Source organism: Leucopleurus acutus (genome assembly GCF_964270905.1).
Source record: "Leucopleurus acutus genome assembly, chromosome: 17".
Lineage (NCBI taxonomy): Eukaryota > Metazoa > Chordata > Mammalia > Artiodactyla > Delphinidae > Leucopleurus > Leucopleurus acutus.
In genome coordinates, this window is record NC_139159.1 from 59,875,294 (window position 1) to 59,901,815 (window position 26,522).

A 26,522-nucleotide genomic window follows, 5' to 3' on the forward strand; every position below is an offset into this window, starting at 1 on the left:
CAATGCTTAAAAATAATGACAAAGCATAATGTATCTACCTCATGTGTACCATATTACAAAGATAATAATCTGGAAAATAATTATAAGGAAAGTAATTTAGATTAAAATTAATGCTAATTTGTTTTAATGTTTAGAATTATTTTTGTTTATATAGCTCCATGTTGAAGAAATGAATTTTTAACCATAATTATTTTTAATATATGTTGTTCAAAAAATTCTTTAATTGTTTAAACAGTAGGGGGTTTAAGGATAGTCTCTGTACCTTCCCCTTAATTTTGCTGTAAACCTGATACTTCTCTAAAAAAACAAGTCTTAATATAAAAAAAATAACACTGAAAAATAATAAAATAAATGTAATTGCAATTGCTGAAAATGTCAGCTTAACTGACAGTGCTCTTTATAAAAAAATGAACAAATTATTTATATCATGTATTAAGGTATACTCTGTGAAAATGGTAAAATCTTAGACAATCTAACTAAAGGACAGTGGGTGTTTGGCATGGAAACATTTGAGATGTATATGTCCTTCCAAGAAGGTCCCATTTAATATTTGGAAAGATGGTCTCTGAAGAAAGTCTTAGATGACAGCTATATGACTCCTCTTGAGTTTTAGATATTTATTGAAACAGGGACTACACTGGATGTAATCTATTCTTCGTTGTGATTTTTTCTATTTTTTAAATCAAATTACAGTAAGGTGAAAATATTTACACCAGCAGGCTATCAAAGCTTTTCAACAGTGAAAATCTCGTGGTAGATAGGCAGAGTTTGGCCTGAAGACTTTTGTTTGAAAGAGCATTTTCAAATTGAATTTGACTGCCTTTACATCACGCGTGAATTCTCTCATTACATAATGCTCTTTACTGTTGCCCAGTTACATTATTTTCCCGGGCTTTAAAGTATTTGATGTGACTACACTTACCTTAAGTGTGGGTAAGTCTTTGTGGATCTTGTTCCTAGAAAAAGCAGAACTAATCTATGACAATAGTATTGAAGAAAGAAAGCAATAATTTAAAAACTAGTTTATAGGAAGGATGGGCTCGTGATCCACTAGAAAACAGGGCTATAATTTTATACACATATGCAGAAACAGACTAATTCAGGAAGAGGTGTGGACTTAGCTTAAAGACATAAAAGAACTTAATTGATAAACATAAACACTTTTACTTATCTAACAAATAACTACATATTAGGCCCTATGCTATGTCCTGTTCTTAGGTACTAGGTATACAGAAGAAAGTAAAACAGACCAGAATAGTAGTTTTCTGGGCTGGTGTCAGGGAATGTCAGAGTAGTAAAGGATGATTAGATATAATTATATTCCTGAGAATTCCTTTCTGACATCTTCACCCAAACCCCCTGCAGCAAGTAGTGGAGATGGGATAAAAATTCCAAAGTTTCGATTCTGCCTGTCACTGAAAGGGAGGGTTTATACAGTTTTTAAATTTAATAGATTTCAGACAAAGAGAGATATACTGTTGCAGACCTGAGTTTGTTGTGGTTACTATAGTGAGTACAGCATGTTCTGAGATTGAAGGGAATGTTGTTCTTTCAAGAGAACTATAGAAAAAGAGCAGAACAGATATAATACAGGAAGCTGGAGAAGAAAATCAGCTCACAGTAATGAGATCTTATAGGGAGTTCCAGTCCCACTTAAGTATTTTTGGTTTTAATGCTGAAACTGACAGGAAATTATTGATAGTTTAGACTTGGAAGTGGCACAAACAGATTTGCCTTTTTACAGTATCCCATTTTATGCGTAGTAGAGTTTGGATTTAAAAGAAGAGAGGGTATATAAAAGTGGCAGGCTGGAGGAGAGGTGGTAGACATGGGTTCAAACACATCAGTCATTTGATGAAATAAATATAGAAAAAAATGCAGAGAATGCATTCAAAGCTTTTTAAGATATAGATGAATATTATGGATTGGATATGGCAGAAGAGGAACATGGAGGTGTCAAACAGGAACTACCAAATATCACAGAGTTTAATGCTCTTGTTTACTGGGATAAAAACCACTAGGTGAGAAAACATTGCTTATAACATCATAGCAAAAATGAAGAGATTGGCATCCAACCAACAGAGGAAATAACCATATTTAATATGGTCACAATTGAGTATTAAAAATAAATAAAATACAAATTATATAACTTTAGGAAAGAGTGAAAATTGTACCCTTGTAGAGGGGCTACCAGCTAGGAATTAAGCTAACAGAATTTTTTTTTTAAATACTGTTTACAGAAGAGTACATGAAGAATAAATAGAATCTTTCAATATCTACTACGTGCAAAATGTGATTGAGAATTAACAGTGAATTAGGCATGCTTCCTATCTTATGGAACTTGCATTATTTATAAGTCTCTAAATGGATAGTTCTTTTTCTTTAATAACTAGAGTCATTAATTCTGTGATTATCAGTGCTTTATGATAATGATAGTGTACTTATGATAGATTTATGATAATTGAGAGACAAACAGAAATAGTAGAAATCACAAATTATTCCATAAGTAAAAGTAAATTTGAGATCGCTTTAAAAAGAATAAAATACCTAGGAATAAACCTACCTAAGGATACAAAAGACCTGTACTCCAAAACCTGTAAGATGCTGGTGAAAGAAATCAAAGAAGACACAAACAGATGGAAAGATATACCATGTTCATGGATTGGAAGAATCAATATTGTAAAAATGACTATACTACCCAAAGCAATCTACAGAATCAATGCAATCCCTATCAAATTACAAGTGGTATTTTTCACAGAACTAGAACAAAAAGATCTTAAAATTTGTATGGAGACACAAAAGACCCTGAATACCCAAAACAATCGTGAGAAAGAAAAACAGAGCTGGAGGAATCAGGCTCCCTGACTTCAGACTATACTACAAAGCTATAGTCATCAAAACAGTATGGTACTGGCACAAAAATAGAAATACAGATCAATGGAATAGGATAGAAAGCCCAGAAATAAACCCATACACTTATGGTCAATTAATCTACAACAAAGGAGGCAAGACTACACAATGGTGGAAAGGCAGCCTTTTCAACAAATGGTGCTGGGGAAATTGAACAGTTACAAGTAAAACAATGAAATCAGATCATTCTTTAACACCATACACAGAAATAAGCTCAAAATGGATTAAAGACCTAAATGTGAGACCTGACACTATAAAACTCCTAGAGGAAAACATAGGCAGAACATTCTCTGACATAAATCGCAGCAATATCTGTTTTGATCCATCTCCCAGAATAATGGAAATAAAAACAAAAATAAACAAATGGGACTTAATTAAACTCAAAAGCTTTTGCACAGCAAAGGAAACCATAAACAAAACAAAAAGACAACCCACAGATTGAGAGAAAATATTTGCAAATGATGTTACCGACAAGGGATTAGTCTCCAAAATTTACAAACAGCTCATGAGGCAAACAACGCAATCAAAAAATGGGCAGAAGACCTAAATAGACATTTCTCCAAAGAAGAAATACAGATGGCCAAGAGGCATATGAAAAGATGTTCAATGTTGCTAATTATTAGAGAAATGAAATTCAAAACTATAATGAGATATCACCTCACACCAGTCAAAATGGCTATCATCAAAAAATCAACAAACAATAAATGCTGGAGAAGGTATGGAGAGAAGGGAACCCTCCTATACTGTTGGTGGGAATGTAAATTGGTACAGCCACTATGGAGAACAGTATGGAGTTTCCTTAAAAAACTAAAAATAGAGCTACCATATGATCTTGCAATCCCACTCCTGGGCATATACCCAGAGAAAAACATGGTCTGAAAGGATACATGCACCCCAGTGTTCATTGCAGCACTGTTTACAATAGCCAAGACATGGAAGTAACATAAATGTCCATCAACAGAGGAATGGATAAAGAAGATGTGGTACATATATACAATGGAATGTTACTCAGCCATTAAAAAGATTGAAATAATGCCATTTACAACAACATGGATGGACCTAGAGATAGTCATACTGAGTAAAGTGAGTCAGACAGAGAGAGAGAAATATTGTATGATATCCCTTATATGTGGAATGTAAAAAGAAATGATACAAATGAACTTATTTTCAAAAAAGAAACAGACTTATAGACTTAGAGAACGAACTTATGGTTACCGGGGGGAAGCGTCGGGGGAAGGGATAGTTAGGGAGTTTGGGATCGACATGTACACACTGCTATATTTAAAATGGATAAGCAACAAGGACCTACTGTATAGCACCAGGGACTCTGTTCAATGTTATGTGGCAGCCTGGATGGGAGGGGAGTTTGGGAGAGAATGGATACATGTATGTGTATGGCTGAGTTGCTTTGCTGTGCACCTGAAACTATCACAACATTGTTAATCGGCTATACTCCAATATAAAATAAAAATTTAAAAAAATAAAATAAAAAATATATTTTTAGAACATCAAAAAATAAATAAATAAATTTGAGGATAAATTCAAACTGAATTGATTGAAATGTTCCAGGTCTTTACTCTAGACCTCAAACTGAGTACACAGAATTCTTAAGTCCAAAGAAGAGTGGTATGAGATACATAGATTTCTCTCTCCTTAACTTTCACTTGCTCCTTTTAAAGAAAGCACAGTAGAAAATAATAAAGTTAGTATTATGTTCTTCATTAGGAAAAAAAAAAAAGTTCTTCTTATATGTAATGTCTTAAAGTTAGATAAATTCCTAAGTCGGTATTTGCTTTGGGATTTCCATCTTTTAGCCATGTTAAATAACCTATTATAAAAATACTAATTTAAATAACTTAAATAATCTAATATCCAAAAACACTTCCCTTATGGAAATTTCTAGGGTATTTGGGAACATTTATTTAGATAAACTACTATGACATAGATTTTTGACCCCTGTGCTAGAGACTTGTCAGGGAATTAAGAGGTAAAACTGCATCAGTTTTAGTGGTCTCATTTCCCTATAATCTGACCATTGCCCTGATTCATTTAACAGAGTTTTGATGTCTCCATAAAAATTGAAAAATAAATTTTGTACTTTTCCCTCAGAACTCCCATGAATTTCATAAGTGTGTACATAAAATAATTCAGGCATGGTCTGACCAAATACTCCTTCAGAGAAATTTGGTACCTAATCAGCACTTACTATATTATGTTCAAATATTTTAGTTAAATTTCTCACAGATACCACAAAGTGCAATTTACTCTTTTTATCTTCTTTCATACTGCTGCTATTATATCTGAGACAAAACAAATCCTTAAAAATCTGATCAGCTATCCAAAGAACATTCATGAGTTCTTGAAAACTGTCTTTCTATCTAATTTCTACAAATTCCTTACCTCTTAGTTATCTTTTCTTCTCTGACTCTGTCCAATTTTCAAAATTGATAATCTCTAATTTCTCCCTGATGGAACCAATACCCATAAACTGTAAACCAATATCTGGAACATTGGTTTTCACAGCATGTGTCACTCTTAATATATCACCAATAACAAAGAATGATCCACAAAATATTGACAATTCTTTCTCTCTGTTTTTTTCCTTAAGTGTACATGCACGTGAAGTTGTGATTCTATGGAAAAAATACTAAACAAATGTCAATTTAGACCTCTTTAATTTTTTATAATTTTATGAAAATCTTTATTTTTCACCTTCTTTTCCTTTTCTTCAATATTTCACATTCAGAAAACTTGCAAATATCTCTATTTCTTATACAGATGGGATGTTCTACCACAAACTCAAACTCAACAGAGCAAAGAAAAAAAAAACACCATTTTCATCTCTCCAAATTTTGCCTACTCTCCATGACATTCTCTCCTGTGACTAGCAAGATTTCATTTTTATATCAAACTCATAGATTTGGGGAGAGCCTCTAAGAGAAAATTATTACATTTCCAAGTATATCTTTTACTAAAATGTTAGTTTCTGTTCCTCAAAACCATAAACATCACATAGAGATATATTGCAGATTAAGAATTCCAAGCGTGGTGGGCAGACCAAACTAAAAAAGGCCAGTATCTGAATTTGACACTAGCTCCCTATACTGTATCAAAAGATTCTGGAAGCCCCAGTGGTAAAAATTCAAGCAGACAGGTAAACAGAGAATTGAAAAGGCATTCCATTTAATGAGAGGCATAAGAAACAAGTGTACTGCTTGACTCCCAATAGAATAGGAACTTAGTTCTCATAACAAGAAAACAGATCAATAATATGGATGTTAAACTAAAAGTAAAGCACAGAGTGTAAGTCCACATTCCACATATGAACTAAACCAATGCATAGGCCAGAACTATCATGTAACATTTCCCAAACCAGGATTTACATTGCTCCTAGGGTGATACACCTGATAGTTCAGTGGCCCTCTCAGTATGGATTGCTGGGGACATTAGAACAGATCAGTTGACAAAATCAATTGATTTTTTTCTTATCAATTCTATGTCAAGCTTTTCTTTCTGCTCTATCATCCCTCCACTTGTATAGATTGGACTGATTTTTCTCATTAGCCAAGGACAATTGATATTCTTTTCATATTTTTCTGCCTTAAAATCAATTTTAAGGTTATTTTTTCTTTTGTACTTCACTACTGTGTAATTCTCTATTTTTTCCCTACCTCACTTTCTAACTTTAAAACAATTTCTCTTGAGAATATTTAATCATCTACTATTCTGTATTTTTCTCCTACTCTAAGTGGTCCATTTGCTCATCTTTATTCAACTCTTTCTTTTCTCTCTACCTCATCTCTTCCTTTCTGTGAGGGATTTTCACAGGTTATGATTCTTGCATCATGTTCTGAAAACATTATTTTTCAACTGAAGCAAACCAGGCCTTCCAAAACTTATCCCCATATACAAAGAAAGCTAGGAAGTGCATTTAGCTCCTGTGTGTGGACTGAAATTTACGTGTCCTTGCTTTGCCAGTTTATGTGCCACCCCTGTCTCTGATCCTAGGATCTAGTTACATGATTTTTCTTCTAGATATAATTCTTACAATTTTATTTGTCAATTATACCTCAATAAAGCTGAAATTTAAAAAAAAAAACCTTCAATTCTTTCCTTATGCCTGAAGTGACCTGTTCCTCTACAGTTAGATATCATAACTTTCCATATACTTGACCCACTTTTGACCTACAGACGCCCTACTGACACAGCTATTCAGAAAACAAAATCCTTTTTAATATCCTGAATATGACACAGTTGTCCACAGCCTGGTTGACTTCATGTGTACATTTTCCAACCTGTTTGCTCAGTGATAACTTGATTCTTGCTTTGGGGCCCTCTCCTCCTTATCCTGCTACTACCCACCATGATTCAGCACTTATAATTTCTTGAAATTGTCCGTTATTCCTTTAAAATGAACAATCTCCTCAATCCCATGACACTTAAATGCTTTTCTCCCATCTTTTACAAAAAGTTTGGCACATACAATAATTTACCTTTCCATGATGGATATGTTAATTAGCTTGAATGTGGTAATCATTTCATAATGTATACAAATATCTAAATATCCGATTATACACCTTAAATATATATAATTTTTATTTGTCAATCAGACCTCAATAAAGCTGGAAAAACAATCTGCCTTTCTTCCCCTTACTATTAAAGTTCATAGGAATAAATATCTGGAGGATATTTTTGAAACTATTTAGTTAGGTCTCTTCTTTTTACATCTGAAGGTGAGAAACATTTAACTTTTTGAGGATCATGAAACTTGGTGGAGCAGGGCCTCTGCTATCCAGTCTGACTTAAATTTTCTTAAAAAATTTCTGACAAAAGTATACACATACCATTGACTATTTGTCCAGTGAACTTTTCAAATGTCTATGGAATTTCAGTGAGCTTTCTCCTTGATCTCACTGCTTAAGTGCTAAAATAAATTAAATTGAATCATAATTATTAATAAATTAAATATTGTTTTCTTAATTTTTAACTAGAAAACCAAGGAGCCTTACTAACTCTAGCCTGTGTTCCTATTTTCATCTAATGTGAAAATAAAATAACTAAAAGCTAACTCTAATAATTTCATCCTTCTTGAACTTTCTGAATGCTCTTTGTGCACAACTGGAGAATTAGTTAAAATATAGAAAATATTTCAGAATCTTTTAAAATTTTAGTCCTTTAAGGAAAAAGAATGAAACCTGAACTCAAAAGATTAAGCAAAATTGTAAAAACTCTAGATATACATTCACTGAAAATGTTCCCAGAGTACAGCTAGTCCCAGCAGTCCATAATTCACTCCAAATTTTATAAAGCTACCATAAATACAGCTTATAATATTCAAACATCACACCTAAATTCAAATCATTTGTGAAGACTGCTACTAGAACCTTCTGTTCACAGGAGACTAATGATCCATTAGTTTCAACAAAATACCCCATTAACATAAAAATGAATTTGGCTATGGGAAAGGCTATTATATTACAAGAGTTTTAAGTTTGGATTTAAATTTACCCTTACAACATTAAATACTAGTACTCAGCATCTGGTCAAAGATGGAGAGGCATAATTGAAGTTTTATATGTCAAAAATGGAGACAACTTCCTATTTTTTTAAAAAAATAAAAGAGGTAAAAATGCAAATAGAGAGGAAATCCTGAGAATTCTAGTTTACCTGAAACTTTTAGGCATCCTTTTAGATCCAACAATTCAGATGATATTTATTTTCTAGCAACACACAATATTAAAGTCGTCATAGATCACAGCTGGCACTCATTTATTCACCTAGCCAAGTATTCATTCAATGATAATATTTTAAATGCCAGTTGAGTGAAGGCATTACACATTTGGAAAAGTATGAGTAGTTCAAGAAGGCTGGATTCTAGAATGCAAGTGGAAGACTAGGAAATGAAGATGAAAATGTAAGAAAGGGCTCAAACTTTTGATTTCTCGATTCATGTATGGCCAATTCCTGGGACTTCAATAAATCCCAGGAAGCTTTATTATATAAAAGACACTCTTACTTTCTTTGTAATAATGCTGAGCAGCAGTATTACCTTAGAATATGTAAATGTAAAATGTGGATATTTTAAGTCCTTCATTACATATGGGAAAGAGAATGGAACTAGAGATTGAGCCTACATTTTAGATTCCAACTCTGATATTATGTACAATAGAAGCTTCCCTCATTACCTGATTCTTTGTTTTTTATTTGTCTTAAAGTTAAAAAATGGAGAATGTTTACTATACTGGAAATTAAGAGGAGCATATATATGTGATGATATTTTTATGAACACACCTAAACAACCATGAAGAGGTATAAACGTAAGATTTTGTAGAAAAACAGTGATGAAACAACACTGTTTTCTGTTTTATATTTGAGTTTGTTTGGTTTACATTGAGCTTTAAATATTGCATTTCTAAGAGTTGTTCTATCTGATAACCAATTGGAACAATTCTCCCCATTGTATATTACCTTTGAAATTATTACTTTGTGGAAATGAAAAATTATAAAATTACCATGTTTAGACCCACTAATGAGGGGAGACCATAAAATCAAAATCAGAATATATGCCGTAAAAACTACTTGAAACTATGGGGTTCTTAAAACTGAAAATACAAAGATTTTATCATTATAAAGAAAGGTTTATGTCAAACCTTAAAACCTTATAACACTTATAAATTGTTTCACTTTAAATGTCTTAATTATATATGTTTACCATTTGTTTTATAGTGTGCTAATAATAAATTAATTTAAAGGAGAAAACAAAATAATTAATTTATGCAGAGACTGTCTTTAGGCCTCTGATTCTTTGTCTAAAATGAATATTTACTATAGTAAATAAATATATCAAAAGATACAATTATCCAGATGAGGAGAAATGTGCCACATGAGTGTCCTACATGCTGCTAGTGAATCCAGGGACAAGAAGGTTTCAGGAGAAGCAACTGAAGAAAGAAACTGGATGCAGAAGTAAAAACGTGAACTTTAGATTATGAAAGTATTAAATACTTTTATTATGAGTTTGTTGCTAAATACTGTATTTGTAAAATACATTCTTGCCCATGAAGAAGTTAGTAGAGAATATAATGCAAATCCAAGTTGTTTGTTTTCTTAAAGAATATGACACTTAAGATGTGTCCTAAAAATTCTTGCAACAAGATTTGGATTTGTAATAACTTAGATATAAAGAATTTCATGCTCAGCATCAACGTTATTCACTATTTCCCCAGATGTAGAGCTAATGACAAATGCAAAATTAACTAATGGCATCATTATAATTAAAGCTGGCATAATAGGTTCATTCATCTTACAATCTGCTCACTAGAAAACTTTATAACTCATTGCTTTCAGAAGTTGACAACTGGAAATATGGAACTTTGTAATTTGTAGAATAAGACTGCTTCCTAATAACAAAATGTAGGACTAACAAGGTAAAGTGCAGAAACGCCCTCTTCACCTGATTTTTATTTCTAACAATGAAAAGTGATTGACATCAATTTCGACCATATTACAGGAGGAAAAGTAGGATAGTTTAACTGCAACAAATTTCACCTCCTATTGAAACCACCGAAGTATGGCTAAATAATGATATTTTGAAATAACATGATGACCAAACTGACATTGAAAATTTTTTTGAAAAGTAAGAAAAATGTTGCATCATGTAATTTGTATTTTGTGGGTTAACAGGATTGGTATCAACAAGATTCTGTTAGAAATGTGTAATCCTGAGCCCCACCAAACGTTTGAAATAAGAATCAGCTGCTTAACAAGATCTCCAGGTGATTCTTATAAAGCCTGGAAAGCCGTGCTTTCAACAACATAAAAGCGATGTAAAGAATGAGGCCTTAGTTCCAGTAGTCTGCGTGCCAATTACTGCCTTGAGCTGGTAAATGTTAAACAACTAGTGTTCTGGAAAACAAAAAAGCCGTGCTTTTAAAAATTTGCTGATTTCCATTGTGTAAGTACTCCAAACATAGCCATTTTCAAGGTATCAACATGAAGTCACCAGATGCTGAGTTGGGAAGAGAATTCACATTGCACAATTTGCTCTCCTGATGCTCTCTGAGCAGGCTCCAGCATATTGCTATCTGTAAGTCAATCATGTTGTTTTTCTTTATCTGTAGATAAGAATGATAATATTTATCTGACCAAATTAGTTTGTGTCAATATAAAAGGATTTAAATACTTTTGTAAATTGTTAGGATATTAGTTGCTTTTATTTCTTTTTCTCCACCAAATCATAAGCATCCTGAGAGCCATATTAAAGGTTTTCTAACACCTAATATAATGTCTAGAACATGATAGGTGCTTATAAGATGTGTTTTGGAAGGCATTAGTAAATAGATAAGACTGTGCCCCATGCCTTTTTTATTGGTAGAACCACAATATTTTTATCTTTATAAACAGATATTAAACAAGAATATGTGCTGTTTCAACAAACTTACAGAGAGAGTTCAGACTTGTGGTCACTAGAGGCAGGAGGTGTGGGGATGAGGAATTGGATGAATAAAAAGTACAGACTTCCAGTATAAGATAAATAAGCACTAAGGATGTACTGTACAACATGATTGTTATAATTAACACAGCTGTATGTTATATATGAAAGTTGTTAAAAGAGTAAACCCTAGGAGTTCTCATGAAAAGGAAAAATTACTTTTTTCCAGTTTTGAAATTTTATATCTATATGAGTTCACTTAACTTGTGGTAATCATTTCACGATGTATGTAAGTCAAATCATTATGCTTAAACCTATGCAGTACTGCATGTCAGTTATATCTCAATAAAACTGGAAGAACAAAAATACTAGTAGAAAAAAAACTAGAATAGACAAAACACCTGTGTGATATGTTGAATTAAACTATGCATAGTCCATCTATGGAGAAAAAAGAATATGTACTGTTTCTTATTCTGACACTGTGGCAGAAACTTCTAATTGTTCCTTATTAGCTTCTATCCCTTTCATTCATAGCAATACAATTTTTAGCTGGACATATTAACATCTTGAATAAAAGACTGCATTTCCCAGCCCCCAGTGCAGCCAAGTTTCATGTGACTATAATCTGACAATTGGATATAAACAGAAGTGTCATAAAAAGGTTTTGTGCAAGGAAGTATTAAGGACTATTACTGAAGAATACACAGGTGTTGGGAAGGCAAGAGAGAAAGCTAGGAAAGCAGACAGGAGTCTAATGTAGTAGTCTAGTTAAATCCAGGGAGAGATGATAGTTGTTAGGACTCTAGGGTAGTAGTAGTAAAGATGGTGAGAAATGGTAAGATTCAAGTCATATTTTGGAAAAGAAGGAAGAAAAGAAAGAGGACTCATTATTTTCAGATATTTACAAAATTATCCAAAAGTATATATAGAATGTTGTAACTTATTAAATGCTTTTTAAAATAATACTATATATAGCCAATAAAAATGTTGAAACTTTTAGATTAGCATCTACCCATATGAGGATCTTCATATAATAATTCTTAAAGGTATCTTTCATTTGGAATTTTTAAAAGTGATTGAAAATTGTCTAACATTTATTGAATCCAGATGCTGTGGTGGTAGAACACTCTACGCATGTGTTGGGAAACAATTCTCCAGATGCCTCTCATGTTTTCCACATCTTATAAGGAGAGGTAGTGACTCTCTTTGTTCAGCAGCACTATGGAAATACTATCTCCCTCCAGAGCAAAGGGCCTGTTTACTTACTATCTATTATAAAAGATCCTGTTTCCCTAAGTTAAGAGTTCCTCTCCTGTATATGTGGGCATCACTGGCCCTCTTCTCATTGCCCTGTTGAGAACTGAGGCTCTGGGCACCTGAATAATTGCTGATATCTATTTCTATTGCTGTATGTAATATAGCCCTTTGTCCCTGACTCAGTAGTTTTCTGTCTTCTGCCAGCATCCCTGAAACTGTGGCAGGCTAACTCGTTAACTTTCGAATAGGGTAAAATGTCAGAATCATCACTGTTCTTAACAATATGTAGATACATAGAACTATAAGATTTTTTTAAAGATGGATCAGTAGTTTCTGTTATTTCTTTGTCACTAGGAAAAAATAATTATACTTAATCAAAATGACCAGAAGTTTGCAGTTTGAACATATTGTTACTTTCAGTTCTGTGTATTATCTCTTCTAGCCACAATGTCTTTCAGAAGATGTTTGTTCTTTGCTTCAGAGCCCTTATAATTATCCATAAGTTTTTTATGAGTTTTTGTTTATGCACTTGCTTAAAGAACTATATTTAGGTGACAAGTTTTATTCAATTAATTTCTATACTAAACTTGGCATTCTTCCATTTCACCCTCTTTCCAAGTCTATTGCAATGACTGCCTCATCATGCTCCAGTTCTGTCTCTAGCACTGACGTGTTAGCTCAGAGCTGCAACTCTTGAGTGGATTACTTCTCTTAGACTCTGTCAGGGTTTTGAGCTTTGTCCCTGGAAGAGCATTGCACATGTCTGTGCATATGTGAAAACTGTCATTTCTTCCCTTGTTTCAAGCTGAAAATGGATCACCCCATTGGCAGCAGTATGATTCCTGGGAAACCCTATCTAAGGGTGCTTGCTACTCCCTAACTCATCTGGCTGAAATAACATATGGGTAAATTGTCACATCCATCTTCTTATTTGAACAACACTCTAAGAAAGACAAAACAAATAGCTAGATATATTGTTTCTTTTGAGAAAATGGAAATTCAGAGTTTATATGACATGATGAAACATTATAATATATATATGAATATATATCAATATTACCAATATATAATATTGAATATATATGGTAGAATAGCAAAGATACTAGCTAACATTTATTGAATGTTGCTTATATATCAGGTGCTGCGCTTTGAATGTTGCATCATTAACTTCCTTGATCTTCAAAACAACCTTGTAGAATCAGTATCGTATTCCTTGTATTATGAAGAACTGAGCCTCAGAGCATCTGAGTGATAGTCAGCCTTAAATATTAGGTCTTGTAAAATTTTTTTTCCATTACCCTATATTTCTTACTAAGAAAAAAAATATGCTATATTAAAAATAAATTCATATTAAATTGTGATCATCTTAAAAAATAAGCATCTGAAGCACACTGATTATAATTGAATTGAACTTATACAATAGAATATAAAAATGTCCTACTTACTAACCTAAAAGAAATCAATTTACCAAATTAAGGAGAAAAAATATAAAGAATATATTAACTATATCTCTTTTCAGGTAAAGATAGTTCTGCTTAGGGTGATAAATAATAAAACACATCTTCTAACCTTCTGTTCTTTCTCTTCCTGTATTTTCTATCCTGTTTTGAACTATCGCCTAAATGAGTCACTCAACAAGATATGCTAGGCAGAATTCTAAGATGGGCTCCAAGATTTCCACCCCCTTCCCATGAGTACAGGTGGGACCTATGGATATGATGGAATAGTTGCCTCCTTCATTAGGTTACACTATATGGCAGTGGTGATGGGACAGTCGGTCCTGTGATTATGTTATACTACATAGCCCTCCTTGTAAGCCAAGTAGAGAGAAAGTCTGAGAGAAGTGCTGTAGCTAAGCTGAAAGGTTTTGAACTGCCTTTGGGTGAGGAGAATGGTAAGGAACCACAAGCAGCCTATAAAAACTATGAAAAATCCCTGATCAATCATTGGCAAGAAAATAGGGACCTCAATCATACCACTGGTAAGGAAATAAATTCTACCAGCAACCGGTAAGCTTGGAATAGGACCCTGGCCTTAGTCACAGTGCTAGCCAACACCCTAACAGCAGACTTGTGAGATCTGAGCTAAGAACCCAGCTGACCCCTGCCAAACTTTTAATCTATAGCACTATGAGATTATAATTTGTGTTGTGTTAGTCCACAAAATGGTGGTAATTTTGTTATACAGCAATACAAAACCGATACAGATGGGAAGGATCCTTTTGTGGAAAAATTCCTTTAAATATCATTATGAGAAGTAAATGCTATGCTATATCTACACAGAAAAGCACAATGAAATATTGTACGAAACATAGCAAGTGATGGCTAGTGTTTGACAGTTATGACCAAAAGAGCATGCTGTAAAATGAGAAAGTCTTCAGTTGGAAGCATGGTGTAAGGACGAAAAGTATCGATAAGTGCCTTCAAAGATGGCAGATAACCAGAATAATTATTGTAAATGCAAATGAATATGAAGAAAATTATTTATAAATATTCAATAATTTTAACTACATAATTGGAAATATCATTGATTTAATAATTAGATAGGAACAATAACAAAGGAACATTTAGTCCTTTGAATAATACTAAGAGTCCAACAACCAGTGCCTTGAGGTCAATTTATATTAAAGAGTATACAAAACCTAAAGAATATTCTAGACAATATATCATACTATATAGGAAAAGTATAATTTTTATTGGGATAAACTATGTTGTCTTATGTGGTATGGGGAAAATTATTAAAAATCCATCTTAAAGCTGGGACTTGTGTAACAAGTAGTGAAAATGGGATTTGATGACATAATTATTTCTCCATGCAGAAAAATAATTTTATCTAATACAGTACATATACCCATTGAATGAAAATGATTGATGCTGTTTATTATTCCCATTGAAATATTTGATTTGCACATTTTATTTTACCTATGTTTATTTCTTAATCATATTAAATGGTGCTCTGTTAAAGAGCATAATTATTTTTATAAGGAAGAAACCATTTCAAATTTAATTTTCTGTGATATGCCATCATACTTATAGTCAAATAATAAACATAAATTTATATTTTGCTAATTTACTACATTTTGTTAAGAAGGAATCAAGGTAAATCCACAAATTCATTCCTTAACCACTCATAGTATAGTTCTCTTTTAAACCACGAGTTGTATGCTATCAATTATAACAATTTATCACAATGTATAGTCTTTGAGTGTACGAAACACAAAAAAATCTTTGACATATAATTAGAACCTTATATTAATCACTGTCTCAATTAAACTTCATTCTAGCACTCCTATAAAAATGATAAATTATAGCGGTTGACAGATATGACACACTTAGCAACATATATAAAAGAAGGAAATTTCATGTGAAATGAGATTACATACTGTGTTTAATCATCCTACTTCTGGAGAATAAAATACAATCTTGAATTCCATCCCATCTTCTCCATATGAAGCACAAAGATTAAGTAGGTCATATGTCACTGGCTTTAACATTTTTTTTATATTCAGCTTATTTTTCTCTGTGTGCCATATGGGCAATTTTGTATTTTTAAAGTGCTTCATAAAGAAACTATTTACTTCAGGAAACTAAAGATTTTAAAGTAAAGAAAATATCTATAAAAAGTAAAAATAATTTTAAGTATCATTTATGGCTTTTCTCAAATAAAAGACCAAAATTTTTCCTAAACCTTGTTCATTTAATGTAAATATCTGTGGTTACTGCCTTTTAACATATTCACTGGAGTTTTAAATCTTTGTAAGTGGGAGATGTATTAAATCATTCCTCATTCCTGATCAAAGTATTAGATATTCCTATTTATTACTTGAATGTAACAAGCATCTATTAAGTGCTTGCAATGTACCAGGAATGTGCTAAAATAGGGCACAATTTACAAAACAAGTAAAACAGCTTCTATACCCTCGAGCTTCTCAGAGCCTAGCATAAGCAAAAAATATCAATACATTGTACAGGTGTACTCAGCAGGAGAACTGGAGATTTAAGGTAGAACAATTTAAATACCATAGTATATGTAGAAATTTAATATATGTTCATGTGACCATTTCATGAATTGAGGCAAATGATGATAAATAAGGCTGGAGATCTGTTGTTGTACAGGTTGTATGTGCCACACTGTGCAGAAATGGGAAATGTTTAAAATGTTATTGCTTTTTTTTAAAAAAAAAATATTGCTTAATGTCGAAAAGCATTCATAGTATTGAGAATACTATTCAAGTTTTGTTGTGAGTACAATGAAAATGTATATCTTCCTGGATAATAGATGTAAACTTGAGAATTAATAAATTTTTGCGTATACCCAACCAAATCCACATATTCATTATAACACTGTGACTTTTAACTCCATGCTGTAGATGATATTTAAGGAATAGTCTGATTTTTGTTAATTCTCTAGATTGGGATTTTGAACAATTTAAAAGGGAGAGAATATAGCCAGTGTAACTTTAAGTGGAATATATTCTATAAAAATATTGAATCACTATGTCATATACCTGAAACTAATATAATATTGTAAATCAACTATACTTCAATTAAATAAATAAATACAAGAGAGAGAAGGCACTCACGACTTAGATAGATGGTCACTGGCCACTACAGACAAAACCACTGCTGGGGCCAAGTACAGGGTCCCATGAACAGCTGCCCACACCATCAGATAACTAGACCATAGGAAAGAGGTACACCAAAGAGCCAGACTGTGGTGAACAGACCTTTGGAGGGACCTGCCTGCAGCTGACAAAACTTCTGGAGGGCCAGACCCCCAAAGTCCTCAAACCTAGGGCTAATGTTCCAGAAAGGCCAGGACACAGCTACTCACACTCCGTGAGGACCTACACATTGAAGACAAGTCTCCCAGAGGGCCAGACCAAACAGAGCCTGATCGCCAAAGAGTTAGTTCACGAGAATGGGACATCTCAGAGGACCATGTCATCTGTGATGGGGCTTGGGAAGAGTATGGTGGCCTAGATCTCTGGAAGACTAAACCATCCAAGGGCCAGATTCCCAGTGATAAAAATTCCAGAGATAGAACCTCCAATGAACCTAGCCATGAAGGATGGAACGCCCAGAGGACTGTGCCATGGAGATCAAGGCCACCTGAGAAATTGTCTTCCGTAGTGTCAGACCAAGCAGGCAAGGACCGCTGGAGGAGCAGGCCATGGAAAACAAGACCACCAGGCTAGACCCTGGGGAACAAGGGAGGACCAGATTCCAAAGGGGAATGCTTCAAAGGGGCAATGACAGAGACAGGATCTCATCCTAGTTCCCTGGTACCAGCTCTACCTCCTGCTCCTGCCCCTGGCCATTGGTGGCTAATGAAGCCAAGAAAAGCTGGAGCACAGGGATGGCACCAGTAGTGGGAGTGGAGGTAGGAGGATAATCTCATCCTCTGCCTGTGGCTCAGTCTGAATTTCAGGGCAGGAAGTTACCAAAGTAAGTAAAGTTGGGGGGGGGGGGTGCCGGGGCAGGCCATGGATTAAGATGTTTCAATACCTAAGTTAGCCAGACTCTGTGGAACCCTAAAGGCAAAATATTTGAATTTGATCGAGAGATTAAAAAAAAGTCTCTGCACGTATTACATTTCCTTGTATTATGTTTTAAAAATATGATATCTCTCATTTTTAAAAGTAAGGTAAAGATCCATTAACTTCTTTCATGAACCTAACCTACCTTCATTGTTAGAAAACTAATATATGTAATTTTAATACATAAATTTCTCTTGCTACAATTCAGCTGTCTTGCTAGAAGCATAACTGACTTCATTCTAAGTTGTAATCTCTCCATTAAAGTTCATGGTACTGCAGTTTAAATTTATAAAGCTTAGGAATAAAAAATAACACCTAAAATTAAAAATCACTAAAGTCATTTGACATTTTCAAGTGAAAACTTTTGATAAACATGTGTGATGGATAGCTAAAATAGAATAGTAAATAGTATAAACATTCTTCTGTACATCAAGTGTTTAAAAAGGACACAGAATATATGTCACATGTAATATACACAAAAATATATTTCAGCTTTTATATTTCATATTGTTTTATACACAGCATTATCAGTAATTCTTACTTTTGTAATGTTCTTTTGCACTAAATTTTATGTGGTCATATATATTTATAATGGAATTAGTTTGTAGTTAGGTATAGAATAAGTCTCTAAAATATATACAGTTTATATCTCTAGGGTACTTAAACATATTTTTACATTAAGGTTAGCGCTTTATTGAATTCTTGTTCATTACAATTTTTCATATAATTTTCTAGGGTGAGAAAAATCCATGTAAAATGTTTAGCTCTGTGATTGACACAAAGAAATCACTCAATAAATGTTACCTAGTAGTAATACAGTTATTAAACAAATTTTTATGTTTCTTAATTAATATGTGAAAATGATTGAACAGCAAATTTGCTAAAACTGAGATTGTTATCCCTGTAATACCTTAATTACTTAGTCATACACATCAATAGGGCATAATAGCTACCTTGAGTTTGAAGCGATTTTCAAGACTTTTTATTTTTATGTCTGTTTCTGATCATTGAAGGATCACTGATACATACTGAAATTATTGATTGAGATTCTCCTAGACATTAAACTAACCAATTCATATAATATATAATAATATTTAATGATTACATGTAATATGTATATAATCCACTATATGCTTGCATTATATTACTTTCTACAATAAACAATTCTAAAGTGATAAGATAGTCCATGGTATATCTTTATGATCTTGCACCTATAAAGAATGATTACCTAGCTTTGAAAGTAAAATGTGAAAGGAGTCCATTGTACAAAATAAGTTTTAGCAGAAACTAGAATATATTTTGGATTCTGTTTGGCAGATCTGGAAAGACAAAAGAGAATTTCCATTGTGTGCTCCACAGAATACAGATGGTACCAGTTTTATCCTGATCAAATTTTGAAAGATGGTTATATGACTATTCAACTTAGTATACACTAGTGTTTTTCCAACTTGTTTCACAGAACACTATTCTACTCATTTGTTTTTATAAATGTTAAGAAACATGAAGACAAAGTTCTATGAGACGAATTTTGAGAAACAGTGACAAGAAATTCAAGTGTATGGTAGACAATAATGAGGAAAAATAAAAATATATTCAGCTAGATATTAATGGGGAAAATTTTCCACAGAAATTTAACACCTCGCAGCTTCAGCTTCAAGAAGTTTAAAAGCATTTCTGATAAATGGTTAAGAGCTCTGAAACTCAATCAAAATTTGTGGAACGGGGACATCACCCTCCACAGTTTTAAAATGTATGGGCTGAAGTAAGACAGCAGAAGTTTGTAACAACAGAGAAGGTCTGTGACGATCACAGATGACGTACATTTATCAATTATTCTACATTGGATTTGCAATTGGAATTGCAAATATTCTATGGCTTCACTCCACAGTCTGATTCAGGATTGTAATTGGGGCCAAGAATTCTACATTTTAGCAAATTCTCCAGATGATTCTGATACATGTGGTCCACTATTGGCAGTTTGAGAAACACAGAAAAGTGCACAAATATCACTAATAAATAGAGATCTCATAAATTCTAGTATACAAGGACAAAGTCTCAGGAAACTTTAAAAAATAAAGAAAATAATTATTAGTAAGTGATTATATGGAGGGAGATGAAATGAAAATAAATGAGATTCAGACATTAGGTTCATCCTGCAAAAAAAACAAAACAAAAATACAGGTGTAAATTTAGAGGATAGGCTTTGAAATTTCAAACTAAGTTTTCTGAACTTCACAATACTTACCAGTTGGCCTTGACAGTGTTATTGGCTATGGTTAAATAAATAAATGCTTGTAGCTACTCCCTCTGTAAAATATTACATAGTGTTGCACATGGTGTGGTAGGACTAATAAAGCCTAACCCACATGCCCACACACACACCCCAGAGTCCCTGGAACCTGTGAATATATCATATTACCTTGCAAAAAGGACTTTGCACATGTAATTATGCTTAAGGACTTTAACTTGGGGAGATTGGGTCTACATGGATAATCAAGGCTAATCTAATGACATAGGCCCTTAGAAGCTAAGAAATTTCTCCAGCTGAAGTCAGAGATGTGTGGGAAAAGAAGGTAGTAGAGAGATGCACTGAGAAGGGAACATCAGAGAGATTTCAAGTATGAGAAGGATTCGTTTCACCAGTGGCTAGCTCACAAATGTAGGTCTTACATGCAAGGAAGAGAGAGGCCTCTAGAAATGGTGGGCAATAGATCTTTTCCAGAGCCTTCTGACAAAAGCCTAACCAGCTGACATTTTTATTTCAGCCTTATGAAACTCTGAGCAGAGGACTAGCAGAGACGACCAGGACTTTTCAGCTACAAAACTGTGAGATAATATATTTTTGTTGTTTTGCTGCTAAATTTCTGGTTGTTTGCTATGGTAGCCATAGAAAACTAATATACATGGTAGAAGATACCCATCACAAATCAATACCTGAAGATGTTCTGCAGGATGATGACCAATCCCTCAGTACTACCCAGCTGCCTAGTACCTTATATTTTAAGTCAGGATCTCCCAAACATACATTGAAATGTCATGAAGATATATGAATCCATTTTCACTGAAGCAGAAAAGACAGAAATTTAATGTTGTATATGTAGAAACAATGGAGAGCTATGAAAATATTTTTGACAGTATTTCATGAAACTTGACAGTCAAACCAGAAAGTATGGCAATATTATAATACATCTTCCAAGTTCCTACAATTTCAGTATACTTAGTATTCACTGAAAGAATAAACTAACCTAAAATATCTTTATACTTTGATGAACAGAGTGCAAGTTTTCTATTATGGAGCCTTTAATAGAAAACTATTGTATTACTAACTCCTTCAATATTGCCAAAATTACACTTAAAATTAAACCTTTGTGTTTGTAGTGTTTTAAACTATGAATTAAGTTGCCAAGATAAAAATATTCAACTATTGTGGAAGTACCTTCAAAAATAATGATTATTACTATCACAATGGAGGAAAATAAGTCTTGGAATGCATTCTCCCCTGCTAGAGAAAGACAGTTCAGAAATGTATTAGGTAGAAAATAGTGTTCAAAACTGCTGTGATATGGCATTATTAAGAATATTAAAAAAGAGAAAATATTTTTACTCAACAGTTTGCTAGCAGGTATTTTTTTCCTAGGGAGAAAGCACTAGATGAAACTTTCAGTTTAAAACTTTCCCCACATGCAAACGGTTAACCTGTATACTAAAGCAATTCTATTTTATATATGATTGTTTTCTAGTGTGCTCTTTAAGCATATTATATTTTGAATTATTATGTGCTTTAGAAAGTAACCACCCCTGCTACTGTATTTGTATATCTCTTATCATGATGTTACATCTGGTGTGGTGCATTTCGGTAATATGGACCTGGGGAGGCGAGTTGAATTTTGTTATGCTATTCCTATGGGTAAGGAAGGGACCCTTCCCTAAACTAGGTGAGATTTTATTGTCAAGTCACATAGAGAAGAAATTACAACTACATGACCTCAATATGAAGCACTTGAGAACAGGTTATTTTTACCTTCAGATTTTTTTACACTTTAAAAAGGGAAAACAATACAGATTCTGTACATTTTTAACACCATCAGCAGAGACTGTGGTGTTACCCAATTATGAAACAATAATTGTATAGTGAAACATGAGTACCCACACTCATGTGTGGATAAATAAAAGTTATAAATGACCTCCAGTAAGTTCAGGTTTTGATACTAAGTGAGCTTGTAGCAAACTTCCAGATAAAAAACATCAGTTTCAAGTGCTTCTTTATTTTCCTCTTTGTGGTTAAGGGATTATGGATCTGTGGGACTGGAAATACTGGTTTAAAATGAAAAATGTCAACTCTTGTCTCTTAATAGAATTTTCTCTTTATTCTAACTAGCAGAGAACACAAATGACCAGTTTATTTTATGGCAGAGAGGCAAAGAACAGAGAATAGGGTGGAGTCTGTGATGCCTGAATCTCAAATCAGGCCTAGTTTCCTTTTACTCTCAGATTCTGTTCCCTTTTATTAAGGTTTAAACCTATAGAGATGCCATGGTCTCATCTCCTAAGAAGATTTAAGGGCAAGATTTTCCTCTGTCTAGGCACGCTGCAATGAAACATTAAAGCCTACTAATTCTAGCTTTTTATTATATATTGATGATTATTGAGAAAGTGAATCTTGGTATAAGATTTGATGTAGCAGGATGAACTATAACTTCTGTCCTGGTGATTTTTCTTCTGTTTTTACCCTGGAGAATTTTGGTTTTACTACATTGAACTGGGCAGTGGTCCTTTTATATTACCATCACTTACCTTCATAGTATACTTTAAATCCATGAGCACTAACTGCAAAATCACTGGTCAAACGTAGTGAGAACACAGATTTGGTACTTGTCACTGGTGGTGGCAGATGGAATCCTGTTAACCTGAAACATAGAATTAATTATTAGCTATAGACATTTTTCCTAATAGAGTTAAAGAGTATTAAAAGTCATTTTATCAAATCCCTAAGCTTTGTGAGTATGTGTGGTGTGAATTAACTTATGACATGTTGATTAGAACATGTCACTCATCGGAAGCAATTGCTATAAGTATATATAAATATGTTTATGTGTGTGTGCTATTACTGTTTATCATGTCTATCCCATATATCATCTATATGAAAATATTGATCAATTCAAACTTTGGGAGGTAAGTTATGAGATTATGGGTCTGTGCATATTTTAGCTGTTGATTTTAATAACACTTAGAAGATATTTTTGTTGAATTTTCCTGACAGTTTAAAATATATATGAGTGGGAAATATTTCATGAAATTTAATATTAAAGGAAGAGATGTGATCTAAATATGAAATCTTGAAAGTAAAATGTCTGCATGTGAGAAGTGATTTTGTTTTATCAGATTCCAGGAAATTCTATTAAAATTAATAGTTGCAAATTATTTTAGGTTAATAATGCATAAGTTTACATAACAAATATTTATCTGATATTTTTGCCCATAATTTACTACTTATTTTTCTAATAAATTATTGCATATAATAAGCTCGATTATATAAAATATAATTTACAATTGACACTTAATAAAGCAGAAAAGAAAAATAAGAAAAAGCACATTCATTGGATATAATTTTTATAAAACTAATGAAGATGAATAACTTTAAAAATTTTCTATGAATTGCCTTTATGTAACATTCTCATTTTTTTATTCTTAATATGAGAGTAAGGATTGAGAATTTTATGCAATGGAATTATATTATTTTTTAATATACTTGCTATTTTTGCCCAACATTACACAGGTAGAATTAGTCTGTACTGAAATTATCAAATATTTTTATTTCTGAATAACAGTAGTTCTCATTTGTCTCAGGCCTACTTACTCTAAAAATGTATTAAGAACCCCAAAAAGATATTGCGGGCTAGATCTATCAGTACTTACGCTATTTAAGTTTAAACTGAGAAACATTTTAAAATGTGCATTAGTAATATCATTTTAAAATATCTAGAATAAATCTATTATGTGTTGACATAAATAATATTTTAGTATTAAATAACTATCTTTTCCAAAACAAAAAACGAGAAGAATACACTGTGCTTTATTTTTGCAAATCTCTTTAATGCCTGTCCCATTAGTAGAAAGTAGCTAGATTACCATATCTGCTTCTTTATTGAATATATTGCAATATGTTATTAAGAACCCTGATCTCACTTAGACATTTAGTTGTAAAAGGGACGAGTATTCTAATAGCTTTTGCTTGTAAAAGTGGTTATTCTTCTTTGATACTACATAAAAACTTGACTAGTTACAATGTTGAATTCAAACCATATCAGCTAATTTTTTTGCACTCTGTAACATTAAAATCCTTTGGTTCACCTTGTCCTTGCAATAGATTGTATTTACTCATGCATTTTTCAACATTATGCATGCATTGGTCATTTGAAATACATTGGTTCACTGAGTTAGAGAGATCTTCCAAATATTAATACACTTCATTATAAAATATTTAAAACTCACATTTTTATTTCTATTGATCGCACCAGAAAAATCTTTAAACTTGGGGAAGCTCTAAAGCTTACAGTGGTGGATTGAAGTTTTCCAAAATTCTAATTTTTTACTTGAAAACTCAGACTTCATCGCTGACAGCAAATCCTGTCAGTTGTTTTCCTTGAAGTAACAAGTCAGGTTCATATTTTTCGGAGGGGCAGGGGGGAAATAGATACCAAATGCCTAAGTGTGACTAACCATAGTTTATCTGTTAATTATTCTTTCAAATAAAAAGTTTGTTCCATGAAAAAAGTGGCTAGTTCAGCTGATAACTCAAGCTATTTTTCCTTCAGACAACCATCATATTTTAGTAGGCATAGAAAGGTTTTTGTTTGTTGTTTTTTCATTTTTTTCCATTTTGTCGCACAGGTCATTAAAAAGAGGAGTATTACAGGGTGGACATTTAATGACATAATTAGTTATAGCTTTAGCAGGAACATTCTTAAGTACAATTGGATTTTTTTTTTTTGGCACTGCAAGTGTGTGGCAGTAAAGAATACAATAACTAATGATTACTAGTACAGTTTGAAGTCACTGACTTGTGTTAATGCACCAGCAGTTTTATACCCAGCATTACTTTTGTGCATGAGGGCAAATGCCAATACAGAGAAAAAGGTGAATAATGCCTCACTAGTATTATGGAAATAATTTTGATTTCATGGACCCCCTGAAAATGTCTCAGAACTTTCAAGGATACATGGTTCACATTTTGAGAACCACTGTTGTATAGGAATCTACTGCAATAAATATACCACAATTCATTTATTCACTCACTGTTGATGAACATTTGGGTTATATATACTTTGTTCAGTATGTTTTCATCAACATCCTTATCAAAGTCCACTCTTGGGACTTCCCTGGAAGTCCATTGGTTAAGACTCCATGCTTCCACTTCAAGGGGCGCGGGTTCGATCCCTGGTCAGGAACTAAGATTCCCACATACCGCACGGTGAGGCAAAAAAAAAAAAAAAAAAAATATATATATATATATATATATATATATATATATATATACAGAAAATACAGAAAAGTCCATTCTTAAACACTTTCATAGCAATTTTCTCTAGAGTATATAAGCATTTACAGCTTTAAATTTTCCTCTTTTTACTGCATAAGCTACACCCTGCAAGGGACCTAGTCAAACTTTCTTCTATATTCCTTTGTGATTTCCTCTTTGTTCCATGGTTAGAAATACATCGCTTAAATTATAAACATATGGGTTACTTTAGTTATATTTTGTTACCAATGTGTATCTCATTTACATTATAGTCAGATAACATTTTCTCTATGAATTTAATCCTTTGAAATTCATTCAAATTTGCTTCATGGTCAGATATTGTAAATTTTTATTATGTGCCTAGTTTTCTTATAAAGAACAAGCATATTATTTTCCTATACTTAATCCAAGTTATCACAAACTTAAACAACACCCATTATTATCTCACAGTTACGTGGATCTAGGCAGAGCATAACTCAACTGATTTCTCTGCTTAGAGTCTCGCAAGAATGGAATCATGGTGTCAGCTTGGCTGCATTGCTTTCTGGAAACTCTGCAGTTACATCTGCTTCACTTCCAAATTCAGCAGGCTATTGCCAGAATTCAGTTTCATGAAATTGTAAGATTAAGGTCCTCCTTTCCTTGCTGGCTGTTAGCTTGGGGTTATTCTCAGCTTTTAGAAATTGAAGGCATTCCTTGGTTTGTGGCCCCCATCCTCCATCTCCAGAGTCAGCAATGGCAGTCCAAGTTCTTCTTATTCTTCAGATATCTGTGGTTTCCCCTTCTATCTCATCCCTCTGCTGCTCAGGCTGGAAGAAGTTCTCTGCCTCTTCTGCTTCTGCTTTTAAATGCTCATGTAATTAGAT

At 33.0% G+C, this 26,522-nt stretch overlaps 1 protein-coding gene across 3 annotated transcripts in view; it reads right to left on the reverse strand.

The window, feature by feature from the left end:
* CSMD3 (CUB and Sushi multiple domains 3) overlaps window positions 1–26,522 on the reverse strand; it is a gene marked incomplete at both ends in the record, with an annotated part of 1,083,475 nt that overhangs the window by 918,005 nt on the left and 138,948 nt on the right. For all 3 annotated transcript variants that reach the window (XM_082858355.1, XM_082858354.1, XM_082858353.1), the window contains one exon: window positions 22,932–23,044. In XM_082858355.1, the coding sequence (XP_082714481.1) occupies window positions 22,932–23,044 (113 nt within the window). The remainder of the gene's footprint in view (window positions 1–22,931; window positions 23,045–26,522) is intronic.